General features: G+C 45.9%; 1 protein-coding gene across 1 annotated transcript in view; it reads left to right on the top strand.

The window, feature by feature from the left end:
• The window catches only part of tspearb (thrombospondin-type laminin G domain and EAR repeats b), a 194627-nt gene that overhangs the window by 155060 nt on the left and 23964 nt on the right, over positions 1-15603 (top strand). Inside the window, exon 8 of the mRNA XM_067988225.1 lies at positions 8808-8994. Within this exon, the coding sequence (XP_067844326.1) occupies positions 8808-8994 (187 nt within the window). The remainder of the gene's footprint in view (positions 1-8807; positions 8995-15603) is intronic.

Here is a 15603-nt window from a genome sequence, read left to right as displayed (position 1 = left end):
ACAGTTAGGAGGTCTCTGATTACAGAGAGAGTGTGAGGTACAGAATACAGTTAGGAGGTCTCCGATTACAGAGAGAGTGTGAGGTACAGAATACAGTTAGGAGGTCTCCGATTACAGAGAGAGTGTGAGGTACATGATACAGTGAGGAGGTCTCCGATTACAGAGAGAGTGTGAGGTACAGAATACAGTTAGGAGGTCTCCGATTACAGAGAGAGGTGTGAGGTACAGTATACAGTTAGGAGGTCTCCGATTACAGAGAGAGTGTGAGGTACAGTATACAGTGAGGAGGTCTCTGATTACAGAGAGAGTGTGAGGTACATGATACAGTGAGGAGGTCTCCGATTACGGAGAGAGGTGTGAGGTACATTATACAGTTAGGAGGTCTCTGATTACGGAGGGAGGTGTGAGGTACAGTATACAGTTAGGAGGTCTCTGATTGCAGAGAGAGGTGTGAGGTACAGTATACAGTTAGGAGGTCTCTGATTACAGAGAGAGGTGTGAGGTACAGTATACAGTGAGGAGGTCTCCGATTACAGAGAGAGGTGTGAGGTACAGTATACAGTTAGGAGGTCTCCGATTACAGAGAGAGGTGTGAGGTACAGTATACAGTTAGGAGGTCTCCGATTACAGAGAGAGTGTGAGGTACAGTATACAGTTAGGAGGTCTCTGATTACAGAGAGAGTGTGAGGTACAGTATACAGTTAGGAGGTCTCTGATTACGGAGAGAGGTGTGAGGTACATTATACAGTTAGGAGGTCTCTGATTACGGAGAGAGGTGTGAGGTACATTGTACAGTTAGGAGGTCTCTGATTACGGAGGGAGGTGTGAGGTACAGTATACAGTTAGGAGGTCTCTGATTACGGAGGGAGGTGTGAGGTACAGTATACAGTTAGGAGGTCTCTGATTACGGAGGGAGGTGTGAGGTACGGTATACAGTTAGGAGGTCTCTGATTACAGAGAGAGTGTGAGGTACAGTATACAGTTAGGAGGTCTCTGATTACAGAGAGAGTGTGAGGTACAGTATACAGTTAGGAGGTCTCTGATTACAGAGAGAGTGTGAGGTACAGAATACAGTTAGGAGGTCTCCGATTACAGAGAGAGTGTGAGGTACAGTATACAGTTAGGAGGTCTCTGATTACAGAGAGAGGTGTGAGGTACAGTATACAGTTAGGAGGTCTCTGATTACAGAGAGAGGTGTGAGGTACAGTATACAGTTAGGAGGTCTCCGATTACAGAGAGAGTGTGAGGTACAGAATACAGTGAGGAGGTCTCATTACGGAGGGAGGTGTGAGGTACAGTATACAGTTAGGAGGTCTCTGATTACAGAGAGAGGTGTGAGGTACAGTATGCAGTTAGGAGGTCTCTGATTACAGAGAGAGGTGTGAGGTACAGTATACAGTTAGGAGGTCTCTGATTACAGAGAGAGGTGTGAGGTACAGTATACAGTTAGGAGGTCTCTGATTACGGAGAGAGGTGTGAGGTACAGTATACAGTTAGGAGGTCTCCGATCACAGAGAGAGGTGTGAGGTACAGTATACAGTTAGGAGGTCTCTGATTACAGAGAGAGGTGTGAGGTACAGTATACAGTTAGGAGGTCTCTGATTACAGAGAGAGGTGTGAGGTACAGTATACAGTTAGGAGGTCTCTGATTACAGAGAGAGTGTGAGGTACAGTATACAGTGAGGAGGTCTCTGATTACAGAGAGAGGTGTGAGGTACAGTATACAGTGAGGAGGTCTCTGATTACAGAGAGAGGTGTGAGGTACAGTATACAGTTAGGAGGTCTCCGATCACAGAGAGAGTGTGAGGTACAGTATACAGTTAGGAGGTCTCATTACGGAGAGAGGTGTGAGGTACAGTATACAGTTAGGAGGTCTCTGATTACGGAGGGAGGTGTGAGGTACAGTATACAGTTAGGAGGTCTCTGATTACAGAGAGAGTGTGAGGTACAGTATACAGTTAGGAGGTCTCTGATTACAGAGAGAGTGTGAGGTACAGTATACAGTTAGGAGGTCTCCGATCACAGAGAGAGTCTGAGGTACAGTATACAGTTAGGAGGTCTCATTACGGAGAGAGGTGTGAGGTACAGTATACAGTTAGGAGGTCTCTGATTACGGAGAGAGTGTGAGGTACAGTATACAGTGAGGAGGTCTCATTACAGAGAGAGTGTGAGGTACAGTATACAGTTAGGAGGTCTCTGATTACAGAGAGAGTGTGAGGTACAGTATACAGTTAGGAGGTCTCTGATTACAGAGAGAGTGTGAGGTACAGTATACAGTTAGGAGGTCTCTGATTACAGAGAGAGTGTGAGGTACAGTATACAGTTAGGAGGTCTCTGATTACGGAGAGAGGTGTGAGGTACAGTATACAGTTAGGAGGTCTCATTACGGAGAGAGGTGTGAGGTACAGTATACAGTTAGGAGGTCTCTGATTACAGAGAGAGTGTGAGGTACAGTATACAGTGAGGAGGTCTCATTACAGAGAGAGGTGTGAGGTACAGTATACAGTTAGGAGGTCTCATTACAGAGAGAGGTGTGAGGTACAGTATACAGTTAGGAGGTCTCTGATTACAGAGAGAGTGTGAGGTACAGTGTACAGTTAGGAGGTCTCTGATTACAGAGAGAGTGTGAGGTACAGTATACAGTTAGGAGGTCTCTGATTACAGAGAGGTGTGAGGTACAGTATACAGTTAGGAGGTCTCTGATTACGGAGAGAGTGTGAGGTACAGTATACAGTTAGGAGGTCTCTGATTACGGAGAGAGTGTGAGGTACAGTATACAGTTCGGAGGTCTCTGATTACAGAGAGAGTGTGAGGTACAGTATACAGTTAGGAGGTCTCTGATTACGGAGAGAGTGTGAGGTACAGTATACAGTTCGGAGGTCTCTGATTACAGAGAGAGTGTGAGGTACAGTATACAGTTCGGAGGTCTCTGATTACAGAGAGAGTGTGAGGTACAGTATACAGTTCGGAGGTCTCTGATTACAGAGAGAGTGTGAGGTACAGTATACAGTTAGGAGGTCTCCGATTACGGAGAGAGGTGTGAGGTACAGTATACAGTTAGGAGGTCTCCGATTACAGAGAGAGTGTGAGGTACAGTATACAGTTAGGAGGTCTCTGATTACAGAGAGAGTGTGAGGTACAGAATACAGTTAGGAGGTCTCCGATTACAGAGAGAGTGTGAGGTACAGTATACAGTTAGGAGGTCTCTGATTACAGAGAGAGGTGTGAGGTACAGTATACAGTTAGGAGGTCTCCGATTACAGAGTGAGGTGTGAGGTACAGTATACAGTTAGGAGGTCTCTGATTACAGAGAGAGTGTGAGGTACAGTATACAGTTAGGAGGTCTCCGATTACAGAGAGAGTGTGAGGTACAGTATACAGTTAGGAGGTCTCTGATTACAGAGAGAGGTGTGAGGTACAGTATACAGTTAGGAGGTCTCCGATTACAGAGAGAGGTGTGAGGTACAGTATACAGTTAGGAGGTCTCTGATTACAGAGAGAGGTGTGAGGTACAGTATACAGTGAGGAGGTCTCTGATTACAGAGAGAGTGTGAGGTACAGTATACAGTTAGGAGGTCTCTGATTACAGAGAGAGTGTGAGGTACAGTATACAGTTAGGAGGTCTCTGATTACAGAGAGAGTGTGAGGTACAGTATACAGTTAGGAGGTCTCTGATTACAGAGAGAGTGTGAGGTACAGTATACAGTTAGGAGGTCTCTGATTACAGAGAGAGGTGTGAGGTACAGTATACAGTGAGGAGGTCTCTGATTACAGAGAGAGTGTGAGGTACAGTATACAGTTAGGAGGTCTCTGATTACGGAGAGAGGTGTGAGGTACAGTATACAGTTAGGAGGTCTCCGATTACAGAGAGAGTGTGAGGTACAGTATACAGTTAGGAGGTCTCCGATCACAGAGAGAGTGTGAGGTACAGTATACAGTTAGAAGGTCTCTGATTACGGAGTGAGGTGTGAGGTACAGTATACAGTTAGGAGGTCTCCGATTACAGAGAGAGGTGTGAGGTACAGTATACAGTTAGGAGGTCTCCGATTACAGAGAGAGGTGTGAGGTACAGTATACAGTTAGGAGGTCTCTGATTACGGAGAGAGTGTGAGGTACAGTATACAGTTAGGAGGTCTCCGATTACAGAGAGAGTGTGAGGTACAGTATACAGTTAGGAGGTCTCTGATTACGGAGAGAGTGTGAGGTACAGTATACAGTTAGGAGGTCTCTGATTACAGAGAGAGTGTGAGGTACAGTATACAGTTAGGAGGTCTCTGATTACGGAGAGAGGTGTGAGGTACAGTATACAGTTAGGAGGTCTCTGATTACGGAGAGAGTGTGAGGTACAGTATACAGTTAGGAGGTCTCCGATTACAGAGAGAGTGTGAGGTACAGTATACAGTTAGGAGGTCTCTGATTACGGAGAGAGTGTGAGGTACAGTATACAGTTAGGAGGTCTCTGATTACAGAGAGAGTGTGAGGTACAGTATACAGTTAGGAGGTCTCTGATTACGGAGAGAGGTGTGAGGTACAGTATACAGTTAGGAGGTCTCTGATTACAGAGAGAGTGTGAGGTACAGTATACAGTTAGGAGGTCTCTGATTACAGAGAGAGTGTGAGGTACAGTATACAGTTAGGAGGTCTCCCATCACAGAGAGAGGTGTGAGGTACAGTATACAGTTAGGAGGTCTCTGATTACGGAGAGAGGTGTGAGGTACAGTATACAGTTAGGAGGTCTCTGATTACGGAGAGAGGTGTGAGGTACAGTATACAGTTAGGAGGTCTCTGATTACAGAGAGAGTGTGAGGTACAGTATACAGTGAGGAGGTCTCATTACAGAGAGAGGTGTGAGGTACAGTATACAGTTAGGAGGTCTCATTACAGAGAGAGGTGTGAGGTACAGTATACAGTTAGGAGGTCTCTGATTACAGAGAGAGTGTGAGGTACAGTGTACAGTTAGGAGGTCTCTGATTACAGAGAGAGTGTGAGGTACATTATACAGTTAGGAGGTCTCTGATTACGGAGGGAGGTGTGAGGTACAGTATACAGTTAGGAGGTCTCATTACGGAGAGAGGTGTGAGGTACAGTATACAGTTAGGAGGTCTCTGATTACGGAGAGAGTGTGAGGTACAGTATACAGTTAGGAGGTCTCTCATTACGGAGAGAGGTGTGAGGTACAGTATACAGTTAGGAGGTCTCCGATTACAGAGAGAGTGTGAGGTACAGTATACAGTTAGGAGGTCTCCGATCACAGAGAGAGTGTGAGGTACAGTATACAGTTAGGAGGTCTCCGATCACAGAGAGAGTGTGAGGTACAGTATACAGTTAGGAGGTCTCATTACGGAGAGAGGTGTGAGGTACAGTATACAGTTAGGAGGTCTCTGATTACAGAGAGAGTGTGAGGTACAGTCTACAGTTAGGAGGTCTCTGATTACGGAGAGAGTGTGAGGTACAGTATACAGTTAGGAGGTCTCTGATTACGGAGAGAGTGTGAGGTACAGTATACAGTTAGGAGGTCTCTGATTACAGAGAGAGTGTGAGGTACAGAATACAGTTAGGAGGTCTCCGATCACAGAGAGAGTGTGAGGTACAGTATACAGTTAGGAGGTCTCCGATCACAGAGAGAGTGTGAGGTACAGTATACAGTTAGGAGGTCTCATTACGGAGAGAGGTGTGAGGTACAGTATACAGTTAGGAGGTCTCTGATTACAGAGAGAGTGTGAGGTACAGTCTACAGTTAGGAGGTCTCTGATTACGGAGAGAGTGTGAGGTACAGTATACAGTTAGGAGGTCTCTGATTACGGAGAGAGTGTGAGGTACAGTATACAATTCGGAGGTCTCCGATTACGGAGAGAGGTGTGAGGTACAGTATACAGTTAGGAGGTCTCTGATTACGGAGAGAGGTGTGAGGTACAGTATACAGTTAGGAGGTCTCCGATTACGGAGAGAGGTGTGAGGTACAGTATACAGTTAGGAGGTCTCTGATTACAGAGAGAGGTGTGAGGTACAGTATACAGTTAGGAGGTCTCTGATTACAGAGAGAGTGTGAGGTACAGTATACAGTTAGGAGGTCTCCGATTACGGAGAGAGGTGTGAGGTACAGTATACAGTTAGGAGGTCTCTGATTACAGAGAGAGGTGTGAGGTACAGTATACAGTTAGGAGGTCTCTGATTACAGAGAGAGGTGTGAGGTACAGTATACAGTTAGGAGGTCTCTGATTACAGAGAGAGTGTGAGGTACAGTATAGAGTTAGGAGGTCTCCGATTACAGAGAGAGTGTGAGGTACAGTATACAGTTAGGAGGTCTCTGATTACAGAGAGAGGTGTGAGGTACAGTATACAGTTAGGAGGTCTCTGATTACAGAGAGAGGTGTGAGGTACAGTATACAGTTAGGAGGTCTCTGATTACAGAGAGAGGTGTGAGGTACAGTATACAGTTAGGAGGTCTCTGATTACAGAGAGAGTGTGAGGTACAGTATACAGTTAGGAGGTCTCCGATTACAGAGAGAGTGTGAGGTACAGTATACAGTTAGGAGGTCTCCGATCACAGAGTGTGAGGTACAGTATACAGTTAGGAGGTCTCCCATTACGGAGAGAGGTGTGAGGTACAGTATACAGTTAGGAGGTCTCTGATTACAGAGTGAGGTGTGAGGTACAGTATACAGTTAGGAGGTCTCTGATTACAGAGTGAGGTGTGAGGTACAGTATACAGTTAGGAGGTCTCTGATTACGGAGAGAGGTGTGAGGTACAGTATACAGTTAGGAGGTCTCCCATTACAGAGAGAGTGTGAGGTACAGTATACAGTTAGGAGGTCTCCCATTACAGAGAGAGTGTGAGGTACAGTATACAGTTAGGAGGTCTCTGATTACGGAGGGAGGTGTGAGGTACAGTATACAGTTAGGAGGTCTCCCATTACGGAGAGAGGTGTGAGGTACAGTATACAGTTAGGAGGTCTCCCATTACAGAGAGAGTGTGAGGTACAGTATACAGTTAGGAGGTCTCTGATTACGGAGGGAGGTGTGAGGTACAGTATACAGTTAGGAGGTCTCCCATTACGGAGAGAGGTGTGAGGTACAGTATACAGTTAGGAGGTCTCCCATTACAGAGAGAGTGTGAGGTACAGTATACAGTTAGGAGGTCTCTGATTACGGAGGGAGGTGTGAGGTACAGTATACAGTTAGGAGGTCTCCCATTACGGAGAGAGGTGTGAGGTACAGTGTACATTTAGGAGGTCTCTGATTACGGAGAGAGGTGTGAGGTACAGTATACAGTTAGGAGGTCTCCCATTACGGAGAGAGGTGTGAGGTACAGTATACAGTTAGGAGGTCTCTGATTACAGAGAGAGGTGTGAGGTACAGTATACAGTTAGGAGGTCTCCGATCACAGAGAGGTGTGAGGTACAGTATACCGTTAGGAGGTCTCCGATCACAGAGAGGTGTGAGGTACAGTGTACCGTTAGGAGGTCTCCGATCACAGAGAGAGTGTGAGGTACAGTATACAGTTAGGAGGTCTCCGATTACAGAGAGAGTGTGAGGTACAGTATACAGTTAGGAGGTCTCCGATCACAGAGTGTGAGGTACAGTATACAGTTAGGAGGTCTCCGATTACAGAGAGAGGTGTGAGGTACAGTATACAGTTAGGAGGTCTCCGATCACAGAGTGTGAGGTACAGTATACAGTTAGGAGGTCTCTGATTACAGAGAGAGTGTGAGGTACAGTATACAGTTAGGAGGTCTCTGATTACAGAGAGAGGTGTGAGGTACAGTATACAGTTAGGAGGTCTCCGATTACAGAGAGAGTGTGAGGTACAGTATACAGTTAGGAGGTCTCTGATTACAGAGAGAGGTGTGAGGTACAGTATACAGTTAGGAGGTCTCCGATTACAGAGAGAGTGTGAGGTACAGTATACAGTTAGGAGGTCTCCGATCACAGAGTGTGAGGTACAGTATACAGTTAGGAGGTCTCTGATTACAGAGAGAGTGTGAGGTACAGTATACAGTTAGGAGGTCTCTGATTACAGAGAGAGGTGTGAGGTACAGTATACAGTTAGGAGGTCTCCGATTACAGAGAGAGGTGTGAGGTACAGTATACAGTTAGGAGGTCTCCGATTACAGAGAGAGTGTGAGGTACAGTATACAGTTAGGAGGTCTCCGATTACAGAGAGGTGTGAGGTACAGTATACAGTTAGGTCTTGTTGAATTTGAAAATTCAGATTGATTCAAATTGTAGGCAGTTGGGATGAATTCAGTTCTGTGCCAAAGCCATGGGGTGGATCGAGCTCGTCTTGTTGAAGTGAGGGCACTTATTGTTCCTCTCTATCTCTGTATGCAACAGGGAACAGAAGGAGGGTGAGTGATCTCCTGTCGGGGAGGAAAGTCTGTGCAGTAGTTTTATGTTGTGCAGGTTATGGGTCTCCATTTGATGTGGAGACTTTCTTCGTTCTAATGCAGCATATAACACGATTCTCATTTTCTACATTTTGACTGTGGGAATGGGAATGAGAAGAACATAAGAACATAATAAATAGGAGCAGGAGTAGACCACACGGCCCCTTGAGCCTTCTCTGCCATTCAATAAGATCATGGCTGATCTTTGACCTCAACTCCACTTTCCTGCCCGATCCCCATATCCCTTGACTCTCCTTGAGTCCAAAAATCTGTCGATCTCAGCCTGGAATATACTCAACGACTGAGCAATGAAGGGGGGTATGGCTTGGTTTCAGACATTGACAAATAGAGCCCCTTCACCAGAATCTTACAGAAACCTGCTGACCCTCCCTACATACTATTAATACTCTACCTTTTCAGGCCTACTTGGCAGTGGCCAACTTTGAAAAGAATGAACGAAACCAGGAGTATTCAGTCATCTACAGATGGAGCAAGAGGAAGCTGCAGTTTGTTTTGTACCAGAGATTAGCGACCCACAGTGCACGCGATTGGGAGGCCTTCCAGATCAATGGGGAGACCTTCCTTGCTGTGGCCAATCATCGTGAAGGTATGCTGTTCACTGTCTTGTGTTGCTAGTTGAAGCCTTTATTCTTGCCTAATGGAAAGTTGGCCTTTATCTCAAGGGGGCTGGAATACAAAGGGGTGGAAGTTATGTTACAGATGTTCAGAGCTCTGGTGAGACCCCATTTGGAGTACTGCATTCAGTTCTGGGCACTGCACCTCAGGAAGGATATATTGGCCTTGGAGGGGGTGCAGCGCAGATTCACCAGAATGATACCAGGGCTAAAAGGGTTAAATTATGAGGACAAGTTGTAGAGACTAGGCTTGTATTCCTTTGAGTATAGAATCCCTATTCGAGGTGTTTAAGATGATTAAAGCATTTGACAGGGTAGATAGAGAGAAACTATTTCCTCTGGTGGGGGAGTCCAGAACAAGGGGGCATAACCTTAAAATTAGAGCTGGGCCGTTCAGGGGTGATGTCAGGAAGCACTTCTTCACACAAAGGGTAGTGGGAATCTGGAACTCTCTCCCCAAAAAGCTGTTGAGGCTGGGGGTCAATTTAAAATTTCAAAACTGGGATTGATAGATTTTTGTTGGGTAAGGGTGATAAGGGATATGGAACCAAGGCAGATAAATAGAGTTCAGATACAGATCAGCCATGATCTGATTGAATGGCAGAACAGGCTCAAGGGGCTGATTGGCCCACTCCTGTTACTATGTTCCTATGTTGCCTAGCTGTACATAATACAGAACATATCTGAAAGAGCTGTCTCCCCAGTCAACAGGAAGAGGCCGAAGTCAGTAGGAGGCCATTTCTCTTTGTACTCACCTTTGCTAATAAAAAGGGTCCCTTGTCTGCAATCAAAAGCTAGGGCTATGAGATGCGGGGAGCAGGGTTGAACCTGACTGATCTGTTGTGACTGATGCAATGAGATATACACCTGCAAGGTTTGGCAGAGGCTCAGGATGGTCTGGGCCTGTTCAGACGACGCACATACTCGGGGTCCAGACAGTAGCTTTGAGCAGTAAGGGAGGCTCCTTACGTCTTTTGCATAACTACTGAAGTTAGTGGTTCCTAAAGCCAGTGACTGCTTCAAATTATACAAACCAAGAGGATCAATGAATTTGTAACTGTGGAAAATTATCTTGGAGTATCTTCCTACGAGACTCGTGTTGATGTATCGTATGTTTGCTTATGTCGCATGTGTTTGCAATGATCAGAGTGCATTTGTTGGGGTAGATAAACTTCCAGTGACCTAACCTACCAAGACCACCCATATCTCCCGAGTGTCAGCATTTGCTGATAATAGTCGGTTTGGGATTAAAACATTGCCTGCTGCCTTCCCCCTCCCTCGAAGGTAGCCCCCAAGAGTCACAGTGATCCCTTCCACGCATGTGCCATCACATCTGTTCTGCGCTGGCAGAAGATCAAATTACCTGGCAGCTGGAAGCAAACTGAAGTCACTTTGATGGCTACAGATCGAGCTTTGTTTTGTAAGTTGAAAGTGCCAGATAGAATGTACGGGTTCTTCCTGGACGTATTATCTTTAAGAAATCACCGCTGCTTCCCATCAAGATGAATCTGATGCCCTAAAAGCATGAAGCGAAATACTTATGTGTCAGCTGTGACTCAGCGGTAACAGTCTCGTTTCTGAGTCAGAAGGCCGTGGGTTCAAGATCCACTCCAAAGACTTAAGCACATAATCTAGGCTGGCACTCCAGTGCAGTACTGAGGGAGAGCTGCACTGTCAGAGGTGCCGTGTTTCAGATGCGACGTTAAACCGAGGCCACGTCGGCCCTCTCTGGTGGATGTAAAACATCCCATGATGCTAGTTGAAGAAGTGCAGCAGAGTTCTCCCCATTGTCCTGGCCAATATTTATCCCTCAACCAACATCACTAAAAAACAGATTATCTGGTGATTTATTTAATTGCTGTTTGTGGGGTTTTTTTATTATTCGTTCATGGGATGTGGGCGTCGCTGGCGAGGCCGGCATTTATTGCCCATCCCTAATTGCCCTTGAGAAGGTGGTGGTGAGCCGCCTTCTTGAACTGCTGCAGTCCGTGTGGTGAAGGTTCTCCCACAGTGCTGTTAGGTAGGGAGTTCCAGGATTTTGACCCAGCGACAATGAAGGAACGGCGATATATTTCCAAGTCGGGATGGTGTGCGACTTGGAGGGGAACGTGCAGGTAGTGTTGTTCCCATGTGCCTTCTGCTCTTGTCCTTCTAGTTGGTAGAGGTCGCGGGTTTGGGAGGTGCTGTCGAAGAAGCCTTGGCGAGTTGCTGCAGTGCATCCTGTGGATGGTACACACTGCAGCCACTGTGCGCCGGTGATGAAGGGAGTGAACGTTTAGGGTGTTGGATGGGGTGCCAATCAAGCGGGCTGCTTTGTCCTGGATGGTGTCGAGCTTCTTGAGTGTTGTTGGAGCTGCACTCATCCAGGCAAGTGGAGAGTATTCCATCACACTCCTGACTTGTGCCTTGTAGATGGTGGAAAGGCTTTGGGGAGTCAGGAGGTGAGTCACTTGCCGCAGAATACCCAGCCTCTGACCTGTTCTTGTAGCCACAGTATTTATATGGCTGGTCCAGTTAAGTTTCTGGTCAATGGTGACCCCCAGGATGTTGATGGTGGGGATTCGGCGATGGTACTGCCGTTGAATGTCAAGGAGAGGTGGTTAGACTCTCTCTTGTTGGAGATGGTCATTGCCTGGCACTTGTCTGGCACGAATGTTACTTGCCACTTATGAGCCCAAGCCTGGATGTTGTCCAGGTCTTGCTGCATGCGGGCTCGGACTGCTTCATTATCTGAGGTGTTGTGAATGGAACTGAACACTGTGCAATCATCAGCGAACATCCCCATTTCTGACCTTATGATGGAGGGAAGGTCATTGATGAAGCAGCTGAAGATGGTTGGGCCTAGGACACTGCCCTGAGGAACTCCTGCAGCAATGTCCTTGGGCTGAGATGATTGGCCTCCAAAAACCACTACCATCTTCCTTTGTGCTAGGTATGACTGCAGCCACTGGAGAGTTTTCCCCCTGATTCCCATTGACTTCAATTTTACTAGGGCTCCTTGGTGCCACACTCGGTCAAATGCTGCCTTGATGTCAAGGGCATTCACTCTCACCTCACCTCTGGAATTCTGCTCTTTTGTCCATGTTTGGACCAAGGCTGTAATGAGGTCTGAAGCCGAGTGGTCCTGGCGGAACCCAAACTGAGCATTGGTGAGCAGGTTATTGGTGAGTAAGTGCTGCTTGATAGCACTGTCGACAACACCTTCCATCACTTTGCTGATGATTGAGAGTGGTCTGATGGGGCGGTAATTGGCCGGATTGGATTTGTCCTGCTTTTTGTGGACAGGACATACCTGGACAATTTTCCTCATTGTCGGGTAGATGCCAGTGTTGTAGCTGTACTGGAACAGCTTGGATAGAGGCGTGGCTAGTTCTGGAGCACAAGTCTTCAGCACTACAGCCAGTATGTTGTCGGGGCCCAAAGCCTTTGCTGTATCCAGTGCTGTGCTGGGATCTTGCTGTGCGCAAATTGGCTGCCGTGTTTCCTACATTACAACAGTGACTACGCTTCAAAAGTACTTCATTGGCTGTAAAGCGCTTCGGGATGTCCTGAGGTTGTGAAAGGCGCTATATAAATGCAAGTTCTTTTTTCTTTTTAAACCAGGCAGGGGTAGCTGCAGGATGATGATGGGACACTGTTACTCAGCTTGAGGTGCGGTCAAAACCATTTCTTGTGTATCTCTTCGCCTAATAATGCAATGTTAAGATTCACGCTGCTACTCAAGGTTCCTAAGCTTTCCCTGGCTTGTCAGCGTTTGTAGATGAAGATTGGCGTGAGATTTAAACTTCTATCGTTGCTGGCTGTCCCCTTGAGCGTTGGGCAGAAGTCCCTTCTGTGCAGCCAAGCAACCATTCGTCGCCCACACTGGCACCCAGCAGCATGTAAATATTTCAGAGCTTATGGGGCGATATACCGCAGAATGTGACCATGTAAATTGTACTGGAAGGAAACAATGAACTTGCATTTAGAAAGAAAGACTTGCATTTATATAGAGCCTTTCACAACCTCAGAACATCCCAAAGTATTTTACAGCCAATGAAGTACTGTTTGAAGTGTAGTCACTGTTGTGATGTAGGAAACACAGCAGCCAAATTGCACACAGCAAGATCCCACAAACAGCAATGTGATAATGACCAGATAATGTGTTTTATTGATGTTGGTTGAGGGATAAATATTGGCCCGGGCAACAGGGGGAACTCCCCTGCTCTTCGAAATAGTGCCTTGAGATCTTTTACATCCACCAGAAAGGGCAGACGGGGCCTCGGCTTAATGGCTCATTGGAAAAATGGCACATCTGACAGTGCAACATTCCCTCAGTATGACACTGAAATGTCAGCCTAGATTTTGTGCTCAAGTGTCTTGAGTGGGTCTTAAACCCACAACCTCTGACTCAGAGGCGAGAATGTTACCATTGAGCTCGGCTGACACATGAGGAATGTGTAAGGCAGGTCGTGGCTTTGTACAACATTGTGGAGCTCAGGGGAAACGCACTTGCATTGCTGTCATCAATTTTTGTGAGGCTATCAATCTAGACCCTCGCACGGCCACATCGAAGCAGCTGCAGATTATGGGAGTGCGTGTCCAATTCTTCAATTTAATCCACATGAGTACTCCAGCTCCAAGATCTATGTAATGGGTGGATGGGAGACTGGCTGAACTCTCTTGAAAGAAGAATGAGCCAAGGTTGTCCGCTATCGCCCGTCCCATTCAACATCTTCATTGTTGACGTGTTGGAAGGACTCGTAAGGGGTAGTCTCAGTGTCCATTCCAGGCCTTTCTGAAAGAATTGTGATGCTCCTTTTTTGCAGATGATATTGTGTTGTCGGTGGACTCAATACAAATCTAGGTCCCTTTACTCACCATCTTGAACAATGATGTAAACAACAACAACAACTTGCATTAATGTGGCGATATGGTAATGGGTGCTTCCAAGTACAGTATTATGTCTTTCCAAAAGGGGATCATGAAAGTATTGATTGGAAAGTACAAGAGCCATCGGTCCCAATTGTTGATTCATATCAGTATCTGTTGTTAAATCCCTGAGGCAGTGATTATGGTCAAGCTCAGTTTGACTTTGGAGAGAAGTTTGGAGATGGTGGCGATTTATAGTATTGACTCTTCCCCCTGTACCCAGGCCAGTCCACCTGGGACCATCAAATAAATTCCTGTATTCGGATGATGTGATGCAATGATGCGGAATTTCAAAAAGATACATTAACATTTGAGAAAAGAAGTTTCATTCCATTGTGCTCCAGGCAAACTGAAATAAAGCAGCAAGCTCGGACAAAAACTGTGGAAGGCTTTGAATGCTTTGCTTGTGTCACACTCCGTTTTTTTTTATTGCTGCTTTTGAGACTGAAGGAGAGGCAGAGAGCTGGTCTGTGGTGGGAGGTCAGTCTTTGCCAGTGTTCTATTGAAATAAAATCAAGTGTGTTGACAGTGAAAATACATATAAGGTTGAACATGTGCGTAAATCACTATCAATGCCAGTTTCAGATGGGTGGGGAAGTCAAATCAATGTCACCACACCCCAGTTTCAACCATGGAACAATCAAATCAAACCAAGCTCAATCTTTGTTTTAATTGAAAGGTTGATCATAAATGTAATAACATATTGCAATAATTTCTTAACAAGACATTAATTACATTATGAAATATTAACTTTTAACAGCAGATCCCTCATTGTGTCAGCGCTAATTTTTTAAAATCAATTTGTATATATATTGTTTAGTATATTTTCTCCCTTCCTCCCCAAACTGATTTTTCTTTTCTATTTCCTCTAAATCTCCATGCTCCTTAAGTCTATTTGCATTTTCTAGGAGGCATTCTCATCAATCTCAGTTCTCACACAGGATAACACATTTAAACACGGGCTGCAGTCACACCTACATGGAGTAGTAAACATACGTGGGACCGAACACACACACATACATGCCTGTAGACAGGAATCTCCCGCCCTGGTTGGTAGGGGCATCGCTCAGTTGGGAGCACTCTCGCCTCCGAATCAGATAGTTTTGAGTTCAAGTCCCACTGCATGGCCTTGAGCACAAAATACAGGTTGACACTCCCAGTGCAGTACTGAGGAAGTATTGCACTATCGGAGGTGCCATCTTTCAATTGAGACTTTAAACTGAGGCACCGCCTACCCTCTCAGGTTGACGTAAGATATCCCATGGCACTATTTTGAAGAAGAACAGGGGAGTTCTTCCCGGTATCCTGGCCAATATTTATCCCTCAACCAACATCACTAATAAAATCAGGTTATCTGGTCATTATCTCATTGCTATTTACACAGAATTACATAGAACGTACAGCATAGAAACCGGCCATTCGGCCCAACAGGTCTATGTCGGTGTTTATGCTCCACACGAGCCTCCTCCCTCCCTACTTCATCTAACCCTATCAGCATATCCTTCAATTCCTTTCTCCCTCGTGTGTTTATCTAGCTTCACCTTAAATACATCTATGCTAGTCGTCTCAACTACTCCTTCTGGTAGCGAGTTCCACATTCTAACCACTCTCTGGGTAAAGAAGTTTCTCCTGAATTTCCTATTGGAATTATTAGTGACTATCTTATATTT

This window comes from Heptranchias perlo, chromosome 7, assembly GCF_035084215.1.
Source record: "Heptranchias perlo isolate sHepPer1 chromosome 7, sHepPer1.hap1, whole genome shotgun sequence".
NCBI classification, from domain to species: domain Eukaryota; kingdom Metazoa; phylum Chordata; class Chondrichthyes; order Hexanchiformes; family Hexanchidae; genus Heptranchias; species Heptranchias perlo.
The sequence above is the reverse complement of the archived record's forward strand: the minus strand, read 5'-3'. Positions and strand labels throughout refer to the sequence as shown.